Source organism: Microcebus murinus, chromosome 10 (genome assembly GCF_040939455.1).
Source record: "Microcebus murinus isolate Inina chromosome 10, M.murinus_Inina_mat1.0, whole genome shotgun sequence".
Classification (NCBI taxonomy): Eukaryota; Metazoa; Chordata; class Mammalia; order Primates; family Cheirogaleidae; genus Microcebus; species Microcebus murinus.
In genome coordinates, this window is record NC_134113.1 from 8,755,166 (window position 1) to 8,769,639 (window position 14,474).

At 51.6% G+C, this 14,474-nt stretch overlaps 1 protein-coding gene across 1 annotated transcript in view; it reads right to left on the reverse strand.

The window, feature by feature from the left end:
- Nucleotides 1-1,281: 1,281 nt before the first annotated feature.
- The window catches only part of GRAP2 (GRB2 related adaptor protein 2), a 61,495-nt gene continuing 48,302 nt past the window's right edge, over nucleotides 1,282-14,474 (reverse strand). The window contains exons 4-8 of the mRNA XM_012741874.3: nucleotides 12,282-12,401; nucleotides 7,865-8,033; nucleotides 5,493-5,711; nucleotides 4,222-4,344; nucleotides 1,282-3,604 (exon numbers count right to left, since the gene is read on the reverse strand). Coding sequence (XP_012597328.2) covers nucleotides 3,425-3,604; nucleotides 4,222-4,344; nucleotides 5,493-5,711; nucleotides 7,865-8,033; nucleotides 12,282-12,401 — 811 coding nt within the window. The 3' untranslated portion in view covers nucleotides 1,282-3,424. The remainder of the gene's footprint in view (nucleotides 3,605-4,221; nucleotides 4,345-5,492; nucleotides 5,712-7,864; nucleotides 8,034-12,281; nucleotides 12,402-14,474) is intronic.

Below are 14,474 nucleotides of genomic sequence, written 5' to 3' on the forward strand. Positions count from 1 at the left end.
ACACCCTTGCCTTGGAACAGACAGGCTGAAATGTTGACTTTAGACAAGGCAAACAGCAAGTATTTCGACCATGACCATGCCATCTGTCCCCAGTATGGGCCGTTGTGCTGTAGGTTAGCTGAGAGCTAATGCTGTCACGCAGGCCCATTCTCCTGCCTTAGCCAGGGCCACATCCAGTGGGGGTCAGTTTTATATTTAAAGGTTTCTTGAGAAAGCTTTCACAGCTTTTTCTACAACCTCTGCTCGTGTTTAAAATAATAATTATTAGGAGATTCCTGTTCATATTTCATGTGAATGCCTCTTGCTTTAAAGTGTTTCGATTGCTGATGAAGATGAAGATGCTAAAATAATACGAACGATGTCATAATGACAGTTCCGAATTGCATGTGTTCCAAAGCAAAGAAAAACAACTGCATATCCTCAGAAAAAGAATTGAATTAGATTTTTGTTGCTGTTGAGCTTACTGCTAAGTTCCTTGCCCTTGCTACCGAGAGTGTGGACCCCACAAGAGCACCTGGTAGCCTGTTAGAAATTCAGGACTGAATTGGAATCTGCATTTTAACACGGTCTCCATCTCCAGGCAATTCCAGGCAATTCATAGGCACTTTAAATTTTGAGCAGCATCACCTTAGATCGCCCTCAGGCCACCGAAAAGTGGGAGGGCAGTGGCAGGTGCAGACATTTGAAATGCAGTGTGCCCCAGCAGGCGGCCAGGAAAACCCAACTGGTCCAACAGGAACTGGCTTTTCTCTGGAAGTTGCCTGCTGCCAAGTCACGTAGAGCATTGCAGGCAAACGCAGGGACAATGTGTTGGCTGCTGGTTGTAGGGCTGGTGAGAGGCGCTGAAATGCTGCCAGGGAGAAAGTGGGGTTCGGGGGGCACCCGGCAAGTTGCTCCCCTGGGCAGCACCAGGGGCTGAGGAGTGTGACCTCCCCCTCTCCCTCCACGTGGACAGTTTAGTCCTCACCCTCTTATCCAGGTGCCCTAGAGCCCACGTTCTCCATGGGTGGTCTGGGTGACTGTATTGCTTCCTTCTGCATTGAGACACGCTGATGAGCAGGGCAAGGCAGTTTTAGTGTCTCGATAAAAATACTCCCACACACTCCCATAGTAGCCTTTGCTAGAACAGAACACACAGTTCCGGGGCTTCCGAAACTGCTGCTAACAACGCCCGCGTGGTCAGCCCACCCCTTCCAGGCCGGTGACCCCTGCCCCCCCCCACGCCTCCAGCCCCCTCCCCCACCCGAGGGGCGTGCAACAGAGATACCACACACAGCCCAGCAAAACAAGGACACCTGTTTTATTTCTGCTTTCTTGAGAAGTGTTTCAAGGCACAAAATCTAGTCCAGAGTTGAATCATGTCCCTTTGTCTGACTGGGGCTGGTCCTCCCTCCGGGTCAGACAAGCGGATGAGATTTGTGGGTTGCTTAAAGCGTACGGTTTGTAGATACTGTGAAATCAAACATGGCTTTTGGCTTTCATTTACTATCCCAGTTCACGGTGCCCAGCCCCGAATAGCTTATGAGGTCGCCTCGGCCTTTGCTCTTTCTCCTTGTGCTTTTCATTCTCCTGCTTCTTTGCTCCCTGCCTTCCTTCCATGGCTGCAGATTCTCCTTTGCCCACCTGCCCGCCCCACTCCTGCGCTCTGCCTGCCACTGGCTGTCACCCTGCACTCCCGCTGGCCCACTTCACCTCTGGCTCCCGTTCCGTTCCTCCCTCCGAGCTGTCCCGCTGTTCCTCTCCTGTGTTCACTCCCAAGGCTGCAGATGCACCTCACTCCTGCTCCGCTCCCGCCTCTCCCAGACCATTGTCTTTTCCCTCCCAGCACCCCGCCAGGGGCCCTGTCCCCCGCTCCTTCTCTAAAGGGAACACGGGGATCAGAGGACCATAGATTCAGAGTCACAAGGGACACAGCTTATTCGACACTGGCAGTTACTTCTGAGTCAGAAACTCATTCTTCTTCTCTTATCACCTTCAACAATGGCTGCTCCCCAGTCTCTCCTCAGAGCGGGAAGGGCTGGGGAAGAGAACACCCCACCCAGGCTCCCTCACCAACCCTTTCACTCCAACCCTTTCTTTCCCGTCTCAGCACACGTGCATACACATGCATGCACGCAGAGGTCACACCCACCCACACACATGTGCACACACACACGCGTGCACACACACGCGCACACACACACTCCCTCTAGGTGCCCTCTGTGCAGACGCGTTTGCTTGTAGGCTCCACTAAGGCCCTGACCTTCCTCTGCAGTGTCTCTTCTCCCCAGCCAGGCTGGGAGCCCTAGGACACAGGATTCTGGTTTGAGGTGACCAGGAGGGACAGTGGTGGTGGGACGGCTCTTCTCCCCAGGTGCAGCTCTCGGGGGGAGGCCAGCAGTGGGTCAGCTCAAACATGATGCTCATTTCAAAGCCAGCTTTCCGCCCGGGCCCTGTTCAATCCATCAATCAATAGCCGATGCTCTTGTTAAGTGGGCTTCTCTCCGTGCCACTGGGCAGGGCCTCTTCCACTCACAGAAAATCAAGAGGGAAAACAAACAGAGCCCTGAAAACACACCCTCGCAACCATCAAACAATGACTCTAAACTTTGGCATTCTCGGCGGGCTTCCCCAGCACTTTGCAGAATCTAGGATGCTACTTTGCTCGCAGCTGGGGGAGCGGAGCTTGCATCTGAGTAGCCACTGGGGGGCTGTGCAAGCCCCTCGATTTCCCAGTGCCGGGCTCCTCACAGCGCATCCACTTCTCCGTGTTGGAGACACTCTCTCCTGTCAGCCGCAGGGAACATTCATTTGAGGGACATGAAAGCCTCGGCGCATCGACTAGGAGGCTGGCCCTGCCCAGGCTGTCTCCAGCACTGCGCCGCCCCAGCCTGCTCCCAGCGCAGACTTGCTCCGCTGCCTGCGGCGCTGGGTCGGCACCTCGGCTCTCAAAGCAGCAGTGCCCGCCCCTGGAGAGCAGCAGCAGAGCCGCCCTGCACACCCTCCAGGGCAGCGGAGCTTGCAGGTGAGCCAGAGCCTGCCCCATCAAGCCCGACTCCACCCTGCTGCTCTGCGTCCAACGCCGGGTGTGGTCTCGGCTTAGCTGCTCTCCGTGAAAATACCCAAGGCAAGGAGGAAGCGGTGTGAGCTCAAGGACAGGGGAATTTCCATTTCATTTCCCTGCAACTCCCTCCCCCCACTGCCTTCCGCACACCCCAGGGGGAACAGACAAACAAGTATGAATATCATTCTCCACCCAAGCTCCTGTTCATTTCAACTAATTAGCCAACCCAGTTGCCAATAAATTACTATTATAAAACATTGTGTGTGTACATAGGCATACATAGACCTATGTATGTATATGTAGTCATGCAGTCCAGCCTTTTTTCCTTGTCCCCTCTCTTGTGGGAAGCTTCAGACAAAAAGTCTCTGGCCCCTGAAGGGCTCACCGCGTCATGGGTGCCACATAGTTGGCAGGGAAGAGGCCCAGTTTGTTGTGCAGTCGGCCGGTCCACCAGGACGGGTTGGAGCTATCTAGCACCTCGACCACCTCTCCGCTGTGGAATCCCAGCTCGTCATCCTCCAGGGCCTCGAAGTCGTAGAGAGCCCGAGCCCACCGCACGCGCTGTGGGGGAAGCACAGGGAGCTCAGCTGAGCCGGGCCGGCCGAGCTCTCCTCGCAGCGGAGGGTCTGCTGGCTCCTGGCCGAGGCCGCATCCTCCCAGAGCCCGGGGCTGACCTGCTGCAACCGAAAGCCCATAGGAGACACAGCCCTGAGCATGGGCCTCGGGACTGTTATCGACAGAGATGCTATTGTCCAAGGCCCCTAGAGAGCCCTTGGGAATTACTCTCTGCACATCAGAAGATGGTGTTTTCATGTCTTCAGGTGACAAACTGAATGGCAACACGCCCAGAATAATGTCCCCCCGTGTTAGTGCGACAGAGTCACATGTGAAGATGGACCGTGGTGATAAAGGCAGCAATAAAGAACTGCCACAAAGATGACAAAGACCAGAGCCAAGAACGGTGACAGCAGGGAAGGCCCGATGGCCAGACTGGGAGCAGCAGACTGCATGGGGCTGCTGGGATGGGCTCACCCAGACCTCCCCACACCGCCACGATCCGGGTGCCTCCCTGCGAGTTTGAGCTCTGTGCCGTTCAGGTCTCTCCTGCCCTGCCTCCTCCATTGAACTCAGTCCCTCAGTCTTCCCCCGGGGCACCTGGAGAGGGACAGTGCACCTACCCCTGCCGCTTGCAGCTGCACCGGGTCCGTGTGCCTGCGGTGCATGAGGGCCGCGTTCATTTCGCTGCCCAGGCCGGTGCCACAGTGCCCGTCGTTTATGTCGAGGCTGCCTCCACGGCGCTCCTAGAAACAGAGGCAGCAGAGGACCCGTCACCCCGCTGCCAGGCTCCCCAGGCTCCTGCTCGGATGCCATCCGCACAGCCAGTATCCCAGGGATACTTGCTGCTCGCTGACGATGGCAGTAGACCCTCGATGACGGGGAGGGGGAAGGAGGACCACGGGGCCTTAGACTCTGAAGGCAAAGAAGGCAAATGCGGGTTTCACTTATTCAACCAAGAAATATTTAGCAGGCTGCGACCCTCCGTCCAGGCACTAGGGACATAAAGCTTCAAAGAGAAGGTCCCTGGCTTTGGGGCGCTTCTGTTCAGAGGTGGCACCGTGCACGTGTAAGTGGTAGGTGAGCAGGGAGAAGAGCGTCTAAGTCTGCCGGGGTAAGTCAGAGAAGGCTTCCTAGAAGAGGTGGTGCTTGCACTCCAGCTTAAAAGAGGAGCAGGACTGGCCAGGGAAGGGCACTCGAGGCAGAGGGATCAGCACGTAAGCAGCTGCAGAGGCATGAGAGAAAGTGAAATGGACCATTCAGGTAACTAAAGGTTATGCAGGGTCCCCAGTGTGTGTTTGCTGGGGAGTAGGGGGTGGGGGCAGGAGGTGAGGCTGGGGAAATAGATGCGGCAGCTCACAATGGCCTTTGTGTGCCCTGCTAAGGAATGTAGGAACGATGTTATCTGTCTGTATTGTCCCTCTCGGTAGGCCGCCTGAAATCCCATCTGGACCAAGGTGGAGGATAAATAAATAAATAAATAAGCAAGGCTCCACGGCAGGCATTAATCCTTTCTTCCTGTGGATCTCGACATCCAGATGGGTTAAGGGGCAGGAATAGATTTAGGATTGTGCAGGTAGGAAAATGGAGCAATTGCTCACTGAGTCCTCAGGGTGAGAGAGAGAGAGAGAGAGAGAGAGAGAGAGAGAGAGAGAGAGAGAGAGAGAGAGAGAGAGAGAGTGTGTGTGTGTGTGTGTGTGTGTGTGTGTGTGTGTGTGTATTCAGGCAGGGAGCCATTCAGTTCGCAGAGGCTTCTTTGCCAAGAGCAGTTTCCATATTTCTGCCACGTGGGGAGCCCAGGATCTTCTTCGCTGACTCTGTGAGACCTGAGGAGCCTCGGCCAGGCCTGGGGGAGGGCAGGTCCTCCTTCCCACCCTCTCGTGCCCACTGATACCTGGTGAAAGTGGGGGTGCTGCAGGTAGCGCTGCTGGGGCGGCTGCAGCGCCAGGGTGCACTGGAGGGGCGCCTGCTGGGGCTGCTGGTGCTGCGGGGGCAGGGCCGGCGGGTGGTCCGACAGCTTGCGGTTCATGGAGGGCCGCATTTCCTCTCCCACCGCCCCACTGAGGTGGGGGCCTCCCTGGGGCCTCCGGTCCAGGCTGTTGCCTCGGCGACCCTGGGAGAGAGAACAGAGATGCTTCCTGGATCTTCTGGCCCTACCCGCCCCCTGCAGTTGCTCCTGGACTTTGCTCACCATGGCTCTCATTCACCTTAAAGAGAATGGATGGTTCAGACCTTCGCATTCCCAAAAGTGGCCTCTCCGTTCTCAGATTCTCCCAGCGTTAGGAGTTCAGGTGTCTGGTTCACAGACACACTTTCCACGCAGTACCCATTAATCCATTCCTAGTGGGCTTGTGTGTTTTTCTGTGTAATCAAGCTTAAATGTTCCATTTTACTGACACAATGCCACCTCTTCTTATCACATGTTGCCACTCTGCTGGGCATTCTACCCTCCAGATAAGCTCTGCTGTTGACTTTGCATGATTTTGAACTGTCATTTATAGCCTGGTGACAGAGACCCAAACAGCAACGCTCCCATGGCACCATGGAAACCAGGCCTGCTGCTGGGCATGCTGGGAAGGAGCAAGGCCTTTCTGCTTAATGTTATAACAACCTCAGGCATCAGAAATACTTTATTGTTATTTTTGACAAACAATTACACAGGGCCCATGGGCTTAGTATATTCCAGGCACTGTTCTAAGCACTTACAAATATTAACTCATTTAATCCAGTTTATGCAATTTTATATTGCCTCTCTTATCTCTGAACACACATCCTAGTAAGTTAATCTCTCTGTTTCCTGGTTAAAATAATTCACATGATCTTGGTTAACCTTTGTTTTCCTTTCTGAACTTTTGTGTGCACTTGGCAGGGACACCGTTTTCTCCTTGGACAGTAACTTCTCAGGCTTAAAAGCAACCAAGGGCTTGAAAGGCAGGGTTTTCTGTCCTTCCCCAAAGCACGTGTTGCTTGCGCAGTCCTGGTGCCTTTTCAAATAACCTGTCCCTAGGATTTCAACTATTCTTGTGAATGCTTATTCTTATAATACCTGTCTCTCATAACCATGCTATTTCCTTTGGAAAATAGTTATAAATTGCGTGTTTGTATGTGTGTGTGTGTATTTATTTATAGGAGGCAAGTTAACATTTCTTTAGTGCAAACTATGGGCCAGGCTCTGTGGCCATGCTTAGCTATATTATCTCATTTAATCCTCACAATGGCCCAGTGAGGGAGGTATTATTCTTCTCTCCATTCTACAGATGAGAAAACTGATACTCAGGAAGGTTTCTTAACATGCCTAGGTAATAGAGGTAGTTGAGTGATTAAATCAGGATTCAATGCCAGGTCTGTCTGATGCATTTTCTAGTAAAACAATAGTCTCTGATCCAAACAGTTCCAAGAGCAAGAATTCCAGGCACAGTTTTCTTTTCCCATGCCCCCCCCCCACTCCTGCCCCAATCGCATCACAAAACTCCACCTGCTGCTTTAGTTCTGGACTCTGGGCTGCTCCCTAACATTCCTGTCTATAGCCCCCCGATTCCTTCATCCTTGGTCAACCCCCAGGCTAGGCTGAAAACTAGGATATAGCAATGTCTATGAATAACAAGACAATGGCATCCACACCAGGAGCTAATATTTGGGTTTTTTTGAGACAGAGTCTCACTCTGTTGCCTGGGCTAGAGTGCTGTGGCATCAGCCTAGCTCACAGCAACCTCAAACTCCTGGGCTCAAGCAATCCTTCTGCCTCGGCCTCCCGAGTAGCTGGGACTACCATGCTGCACCACCATGCCTGGCTAATTTTTTTTATATATTTTTAGTTGGCCAATTAGTTTCTTTCTATTTTTAGTAGAGACAGGCTGGTTTCGTACTCCTGACCTTGAGCCATTCTCCCGCCTCAGCCTCCCAGAGTGCTAGGATTACAGGCGTGAGCCACCACGCCCCGCCAAGAGCTAATATTTGTTGAGTGATCAGGAATGATGGAAGGGATGAGAATGTATTATCTTCTCCAACCTTCACAACCACCCTGCGAGGTAGATATCACCATTACCCCCATTTTATGGATGAGGAAACTGAGGATGGGAGGACTTTCCAAAGTCACATAGCTAGGACATGTTAAGCTGGGGTTTAAACTGCGATCGGACTTCAGAGTTACTCTGCTTTCAGGATGCTCAGAGGATCTGCCCATCAGATGCATTTTCTTGGTGGTTCACATGGAAACTCGAGCTGCCTAAATCTCTAGATTGGGGTTGATCGGGACCTGGAGCATACCTGATCTTCTCGGGTTCTGTCCCTCAGGAAGATCTGCTTCTGTTTGGAGATGGATGTCGTCCTGTAGTAGTCCACCAGCTTATTTAGGGATGGGAACTTCTCAGTCCACAGGAAGTAATTGCCCTTGTTGTCTCGCATGACCTTGAAGTGCTGAACGTCATCCTCGTGCCTGGAGACCAAGGCAAACCCAGATTGCATGTTACATGGTGACGATGGCCCCCGCTCCAGGCTGCTTGCATCTAGAGATGGTGGAGTTCTGTCTGGGCAGGAAACGTGGACCTGGATCACTCATCACTGGGCAGGTGGGCTGGCCCAGCCAAGCTTTGGTGGGAGGTTTGTAGGACAGACCACTTAGGACACAGGCTACACTAGATTTTTATATCAGCCCAAGGTAATCAGATAAGCTGGAATCTGTCCTGAACACTGGAACCAACCTTTCACAGGAAAGAAATGTTCCAGTGCCTTAAAGACTAAGAGATCAAAGTCCTTTTCACAATGTTCATTTGAAACATGGCAACACCCAAGTCCTGTACTGTGTTAAGCAGTGGTCCCCAATCTTTTTGACACCAGGGACCAGTTTCATGGAAGACAGTTTTTTCCATCGATCAGGGGTTGGGGAGGGCACATCACCACTTTGGCTCCACCTCAGATCATCAGGCGTTGGACTCTGATGGGGATTCTGATGGGGAGGTGCAATCTGGATCCCTTGGGCACGCTGTTTGCAGAGGGGTTTACGCTCCTATGAGGGTCTCATGCCAATGCTGATCTGAGGGGGGGGCGGGGCTCGGGCAGGGATGGGAGCAACGGGAACGGCTGTGGGTGCGTGTGGGGCTTTGCTCACTCATCACCGCTCACCTCCTGCTGTGTGGCCCCGTTCCTGGTACTGGTCCAAGGCCCAGGGGTTGGGGGACCGCAGGTGTTAAGGACTCAGCAGCAGAGGGGGTTTTTCAAGCCCCATTATCTTTCTGTTAGAAATACTTTGAACCGTCTCCTTTAAACTACAACCATAAACTAGCACTGGCAGGTAAGAAGCTACTTGCTTCCCTAATAAAACTGTCATGTTTATTCATAATGTTTATACATAATGAGGATTTCTTGATCTTGGTTTACATTTTGCATAAATAAGGTTAAAAAGTATTTTGAATTTGGGGGGGAAAGCATTGTATGGAATCGTAGAGTTTTATTGGAAAGGATCTTGGAGACTGGGTAGTCTTACTTCTCCATTTTACAGATGAGGATGCTGAGACCCAGAGAGGTGCAGGGGTTGGTCAAGGTCACAGTGAGAGAGTGGCAGGATTGGGGCAGGGACCTTGGGTCTCTGATTCCAGTCCAGTGAGCTTGTCACACCATGTAAACATGCTATTTTGTTTTTGATTAGCACCTTTTGATACCAGCCTGGACTTACAAGTGATGGGGCACATTCATACCAGGGCTGGAGAAATTGGATTTTATCCATCTGGGAAGAGTTGGCTCAGCCTTTGCTATTAGACCAGTATTACTCCATTGCCAAATCATTCTCTTTTGGATATCAAGTTTATTTTTCAAACAGACATACATTTCTATCTAGAAATAAACTGGCACTAATGATACCAATTGCCTGATCTAGCAGAAAAAAAGGTCAAGAATTTAAAGGGTCTTAGAGAATAAAGATACCCCTGAAGGTAAGTGGAGGTTTTTAGGGATGGATTTAGGGATCTGTGTTCAGAAAGGGACAGAAATTCTGACCCTCAGTCTCATCCTACGTGTTGGGCTATACTCATAGCTGGGTGAGGCTAAAGGTTGTGCAGTAACCTCTTGCTTGATTGATCTGGGGTAGTAATTAAAACATTGCATTCACTGCATGGTTTTCCCTTTTGCTTTTGGCCACTAACAGATACTTTCTTCACTCTAAGGTTCCATGGCTCAACTCATAGTCTGGGTGAGGAGGAGGAAATTGTCTTGTGATATTACAATTATTCATCCATCACTTCATCGTCAAAGAACTTAGAGTGTGAAACATTATCCATTTCCCTTTTGTAAGTTGCTAGGTCGAATGTCAGGGTTTCCATTGGTCATCTTGGTCTATGGAGGGAAAACAGCCTGACCACTGCCTCGAGTCGTAAGAGGGACAAGAAAAGGATGTAACTCAGGACTCTAGACTCCAAGTTCTAGTGTTTTAGATGCTTACCAAATGCTAAGTTGTAGGGCTACAGTTAGCTCTTAATTCTCTGTGCCCATGACAGAAAATAGATGTGCAAATAAATAAAAATGATTTTGCTTTGGAGTATACAATACTACATTTCTGCAGAAGATGTGACAGTGAGTATGGTAATCATCGCCGCAACAAGACGGTGCATCGCCTCAATATCAGGGAAGACTTTGCAGAAGTCAAGGCTGACTGTTTTGTAGAATTCACTCTAATAAAGGAGATATAAACCACAATTCCTACCTGAAAAAGCCAGAGTGCTCTTCATGCAAACCAAAGACACCAAGAGATGCCTTTCAATCTAACAATTTACTTGGTCCAGTTTATGGTGGGGGTGGGCTGGAGAGGGGGCTTAGGAAGTAAGTTTGACTTATATTATAGATATATTAAGACAGCAAAATTTCGAAGACCTAACAAGTTCAGAATTTGTGATACATCAATATTGGCCTGAGCTAAAGTTTACCATCACCCAACCCGTGAAAAAGAAAATTTCCATTAGGGAAAACTGAGAGTTTAAGCAAGTTTGCAAGGGCAACACTAAAGAGACCAAGCGAGTTTCAAGCACCTTGGAAGCACGTGAGCAGCCAATGGTTGCCCTGTTATTTGTAAGTCCTTCCTACCTGTTATCCTTTAAAACATTCACAAATATGCATTCTTTCTAAATAGCAAAGTGGCCACTGATTTCTGTTCTTAAAACGAGTAAAGCTGCATGCCTTTCATATATTGAATAATCCAGATCAGCACTTCCTGTAAATTAGCCCGACCATGAGGTTTTTATGGACCATGAGGTGCAGGTTGTCCTGCGTCCTCCCAATCCGATAGCAGCATCATTTCTGGTACTTTCACATGTGGTGACCAAATTGAAGGCGTGACTTGCAATCCCCAGCGTGCTGGCCACATGCCGAGCGCTCAGACTTGGGGCTTCCGAGTCTGGGGCTGTGTAATGTCTATGCCTGGCCTGAGTCACTTCCTCCCAGGTGCTGCACATGAGAGAGATTTCGCCGCGACAGCCCCCAGCCCGTGGCCCTCGTTGGCTGTGCTGTTTTCACTTTTGCTGTATTGTACTGTGCCAAGGTAGCCTTTCTTTGTGTTGGGCTGCCTATGACTATATCTGTGTGTGTTGGGGCTTAGAAAATGATACCCCTTGTCATGCTGAGTCCTTTGAACCAAAGGAGACGGGAAGGCCTCAGAAGCAGCCTCAGAAGCAGAGTCTCCCTCTGACTTCTCCTGCCCTGCGAGTCACAGAAACCAGCATTCGTCTTCCCCAAGGCTGATCGTAGACACCAGAACCCCCTCCAAAGCAGGCCATATAACCGTCACTCTCTCTCCCTTTCTGTGCGAGAGCTGGCCGTAAAGACATTCTCTGACCTACCTTGTCTGATAGCACGTCCCAGGGCCCTTGTTCCAGCGGGGTCCTGCCCTGTACCCAGGAGCGAGGAATGCCACAGGCAGGCCGAGAGGAATCTGAACCGACGGGCCCTGCTGGGCTTCCTCGCCCAGTCGCTCCCATCAGATCACACCCTCTCTGTCCAGTCAGGTTTCTACACGGCTGCCCCGTCCTTTATCACAACTAAGCGCAAGGATTGACAGTTTTTCTGGAGTCTTTGGGTCTTCGTTTTTGAAGGCTCCCTTAATCACACAAAGCTTTGATTCAATAAATTCACGATGCTTTTCTCTTGTTAAACTGTCTTTGGGGAGTGTGGGCTTCGACCCCTACGCTGGGGAGGAAGGGTCTCACCCCCTTTCCTCCCCTGTATATCCTACAGCAAGGGCAGGGGATTCGATTTTTCTCTTACCCTTCTTCAGACACACATCAGTTGCAAAAGAAAAGCTTCAGATTCAAGCCCCCATGCGGGTGTGGACAAGTGGCAGTTCTCCTTCCTTCTCCCGCCCCTCCTTCCTCCCGCACTCACTCACTCTGTGCCAGGCACTGTTAAAGGCACAGAGATGAAGTGGAGAAAATTCCTGCCCTTCCAGAAGCGTCTGGGCTAAGGGGGACGGCTGATGAACGCACAAATAATTCTGAACACAAACCAATGTCCTAGAGAGTTAGGTATGCGCCTTCTGGGACGGAAGGGGATGGCAGCACCGTTGTTAGATGCTGCCATCCTCGGTCCCCTTGGCTGCCACGCTTCCGATCGCTGGGTCACGTTCCGAGGTCACCACATGGCCTCAGTAGTTTGGGCAGTCACAGCTGAGAAGGGCCAGGGCGGTGCTGGGAGTGGCCAGTACCTGACAGAGATGGAGAAGTCCCCTGGGGAGCTCTGGCTGGCCCGGATGATGAAGAAGCCAACCTCCTTGCCCATGAGTAAGTTCTCCGCCTGGTGCCGCGAGAGGCCTTCGTGAAACCATCTGTTGGGCAAGATAAAAGAAGAGGATCTGGGTGAGACACGTGCGGGGCAGGAAGGAGACACGGAGAACAGGTGACCCAAAGGGAGAGCGGTGGGGACTCTGTTCCGTAGAGAGCAGAGAGAGACCAAAGAGGGCCCAGGCGCTTTTAAAAACCAAACCAATGCTCTGGGCAGTTCTCAGGAAAGGCAAGTGAGTTCCCCTTGATTCACTCTCTTTGTTCCTTCCCTCCGGGAGAAGTCACTCTCCGGCTGGGAAAACCTGAATCGTGGAAATGTGCCACTGCACCAAAATGGGGCAGTGTGGGAGTGGCTCACTGGGGGAGCAGCCGCAGCTGCAGGAGGGGCAGAGAAGGGCTGCAGGGACAGAGGGGCACAGGGAGGGAAGGGGCAGCTTCGGGTGCTGGCAGTGGCCACTGGGCCGAGAGTGGCCACTCCTCCCCAGGGCATGAAAGGAGAGTTACCCTCCTGGGGGGTCTTGCCACCTGGGCTGGCGTGCTTTGCTCCGTGTGCCCGGCAGGGGCTCTGAGGCACCCGGGAGCCCTGCATACACTTGTCGAGATGAGTGGGGCTGGCAGCAGCCGGAGAGCAGTGTCTACACAGCAGCTGGGCCCTCCCCCAAAAATCCAGGATGGAAAATAATCTTTACTGTGCAAACAAACAAAACAACAGAGGAGAAACTGCTCTTCCAGGAGCGCAGTCAGGGTGGCAGCTTCTGGAAATATTGCTGCACACGGGGCGGTGTGCATGAAAAAGTCAAACGCTTACACAGGGCAAGGCAAACAGTGGCTGCAGGCTCAGGGCGGGAGGCCAGAAACCTCTTTCAACCACAGACAAGCAAAATGAGTGTTTGCAATCACTCAGTGGCCAAAGGTGGGACTGTGTCGCATTGCTTCAAGGTGGCTGCTCTAATTGCTGCCACCAGAAGGCTAGTATTCATGTCCCTTTAAGATAAATGCCCAACAGGCCTAGGCTTTGGGTTTCTTGGTGAGTAATTCCCTGTGCTTTCTAGAATTTGGGAACATGGATTCTGAGACAAGGGTAGCAGGAAAGATGTACTTATTCCAGACCTGGGACTGCAGGGGAAGGTTGGTTGTGCTTTGAGGGGGGTGAAAGCGGGGGTTCCTGGTGGCCTACGGTTCCTGCCAGGGTATTTGGCGCACAGCCCTACAGGCTGAGCAAGTGACCGCCACAGGATCGCCACGTGCAGGAAGATAAGTGAGATGGGAAGAGGAATGGGATGCACTCCGCAGTAGCCGTCCCGCAAAGGAAATATTTTAGAAGAGGCAACGGGCGGTTAGGGGAATTTAAAAAATAAACATTTTCCCTCCAACTGGAATTTGATAAGTGGCTTCTTTCAAGGTTTGCAAAAATTTCCACATACTATATATCAGACATGAGTGGCCAGGGGTTGAGTATCATTCCAAAGCTTTTCATTCATTCACTTAACAGCTTGATTGACCGTCTACTATCGTGCCTCTCTGGGCACCGGGGACACAGTGACGAGCACAAGAGACAAGCACCCAGCTCTCGGGGAACGTACGTTCTAGTTGGGTGGGGGGGTCACGCAATAAACAAAATAATCACAACATAAATGTGTCATGTGATGATGAGTGCTGTGGAGAAAATGACAACAGAGAGGAGGGACCGGGAGTGGGGGTGGGAGAGTAATTTAAAATATGGTGACAACAAAGATGTCACTGAGAAGGGGATATTCTGAACCTAAGGAGACTGGAGAGGAGGAGGAACCTGCAGAGAGATGGGGAGGAGCCACCTTGGGAGGAAGGGTGTCCCCAAGCCCAGCGGAGAAAGTGTCCAGTGACTCGATGTGAGGCAGAAAGCCCCAGGTAAAGTCTGCTGAGAACGGGACCTGGGACCTGGGACCTGGGACCCGGGACCCGGGACCTGGGACCTGTGGCCCCTGGACAGGAAAGTCGGGCACCAGTAGGAGTAGGAAAAAGCGAATGCAGCCTTCTTTTGAAGAAATGGAATGTAGCTGGAAGGGGATTTGCGATCAAGCGGTTTTGTTTTGTTTTGTTTTTGGTAAGCTGGGAGAAATTACAGCATGTTTGTTTGC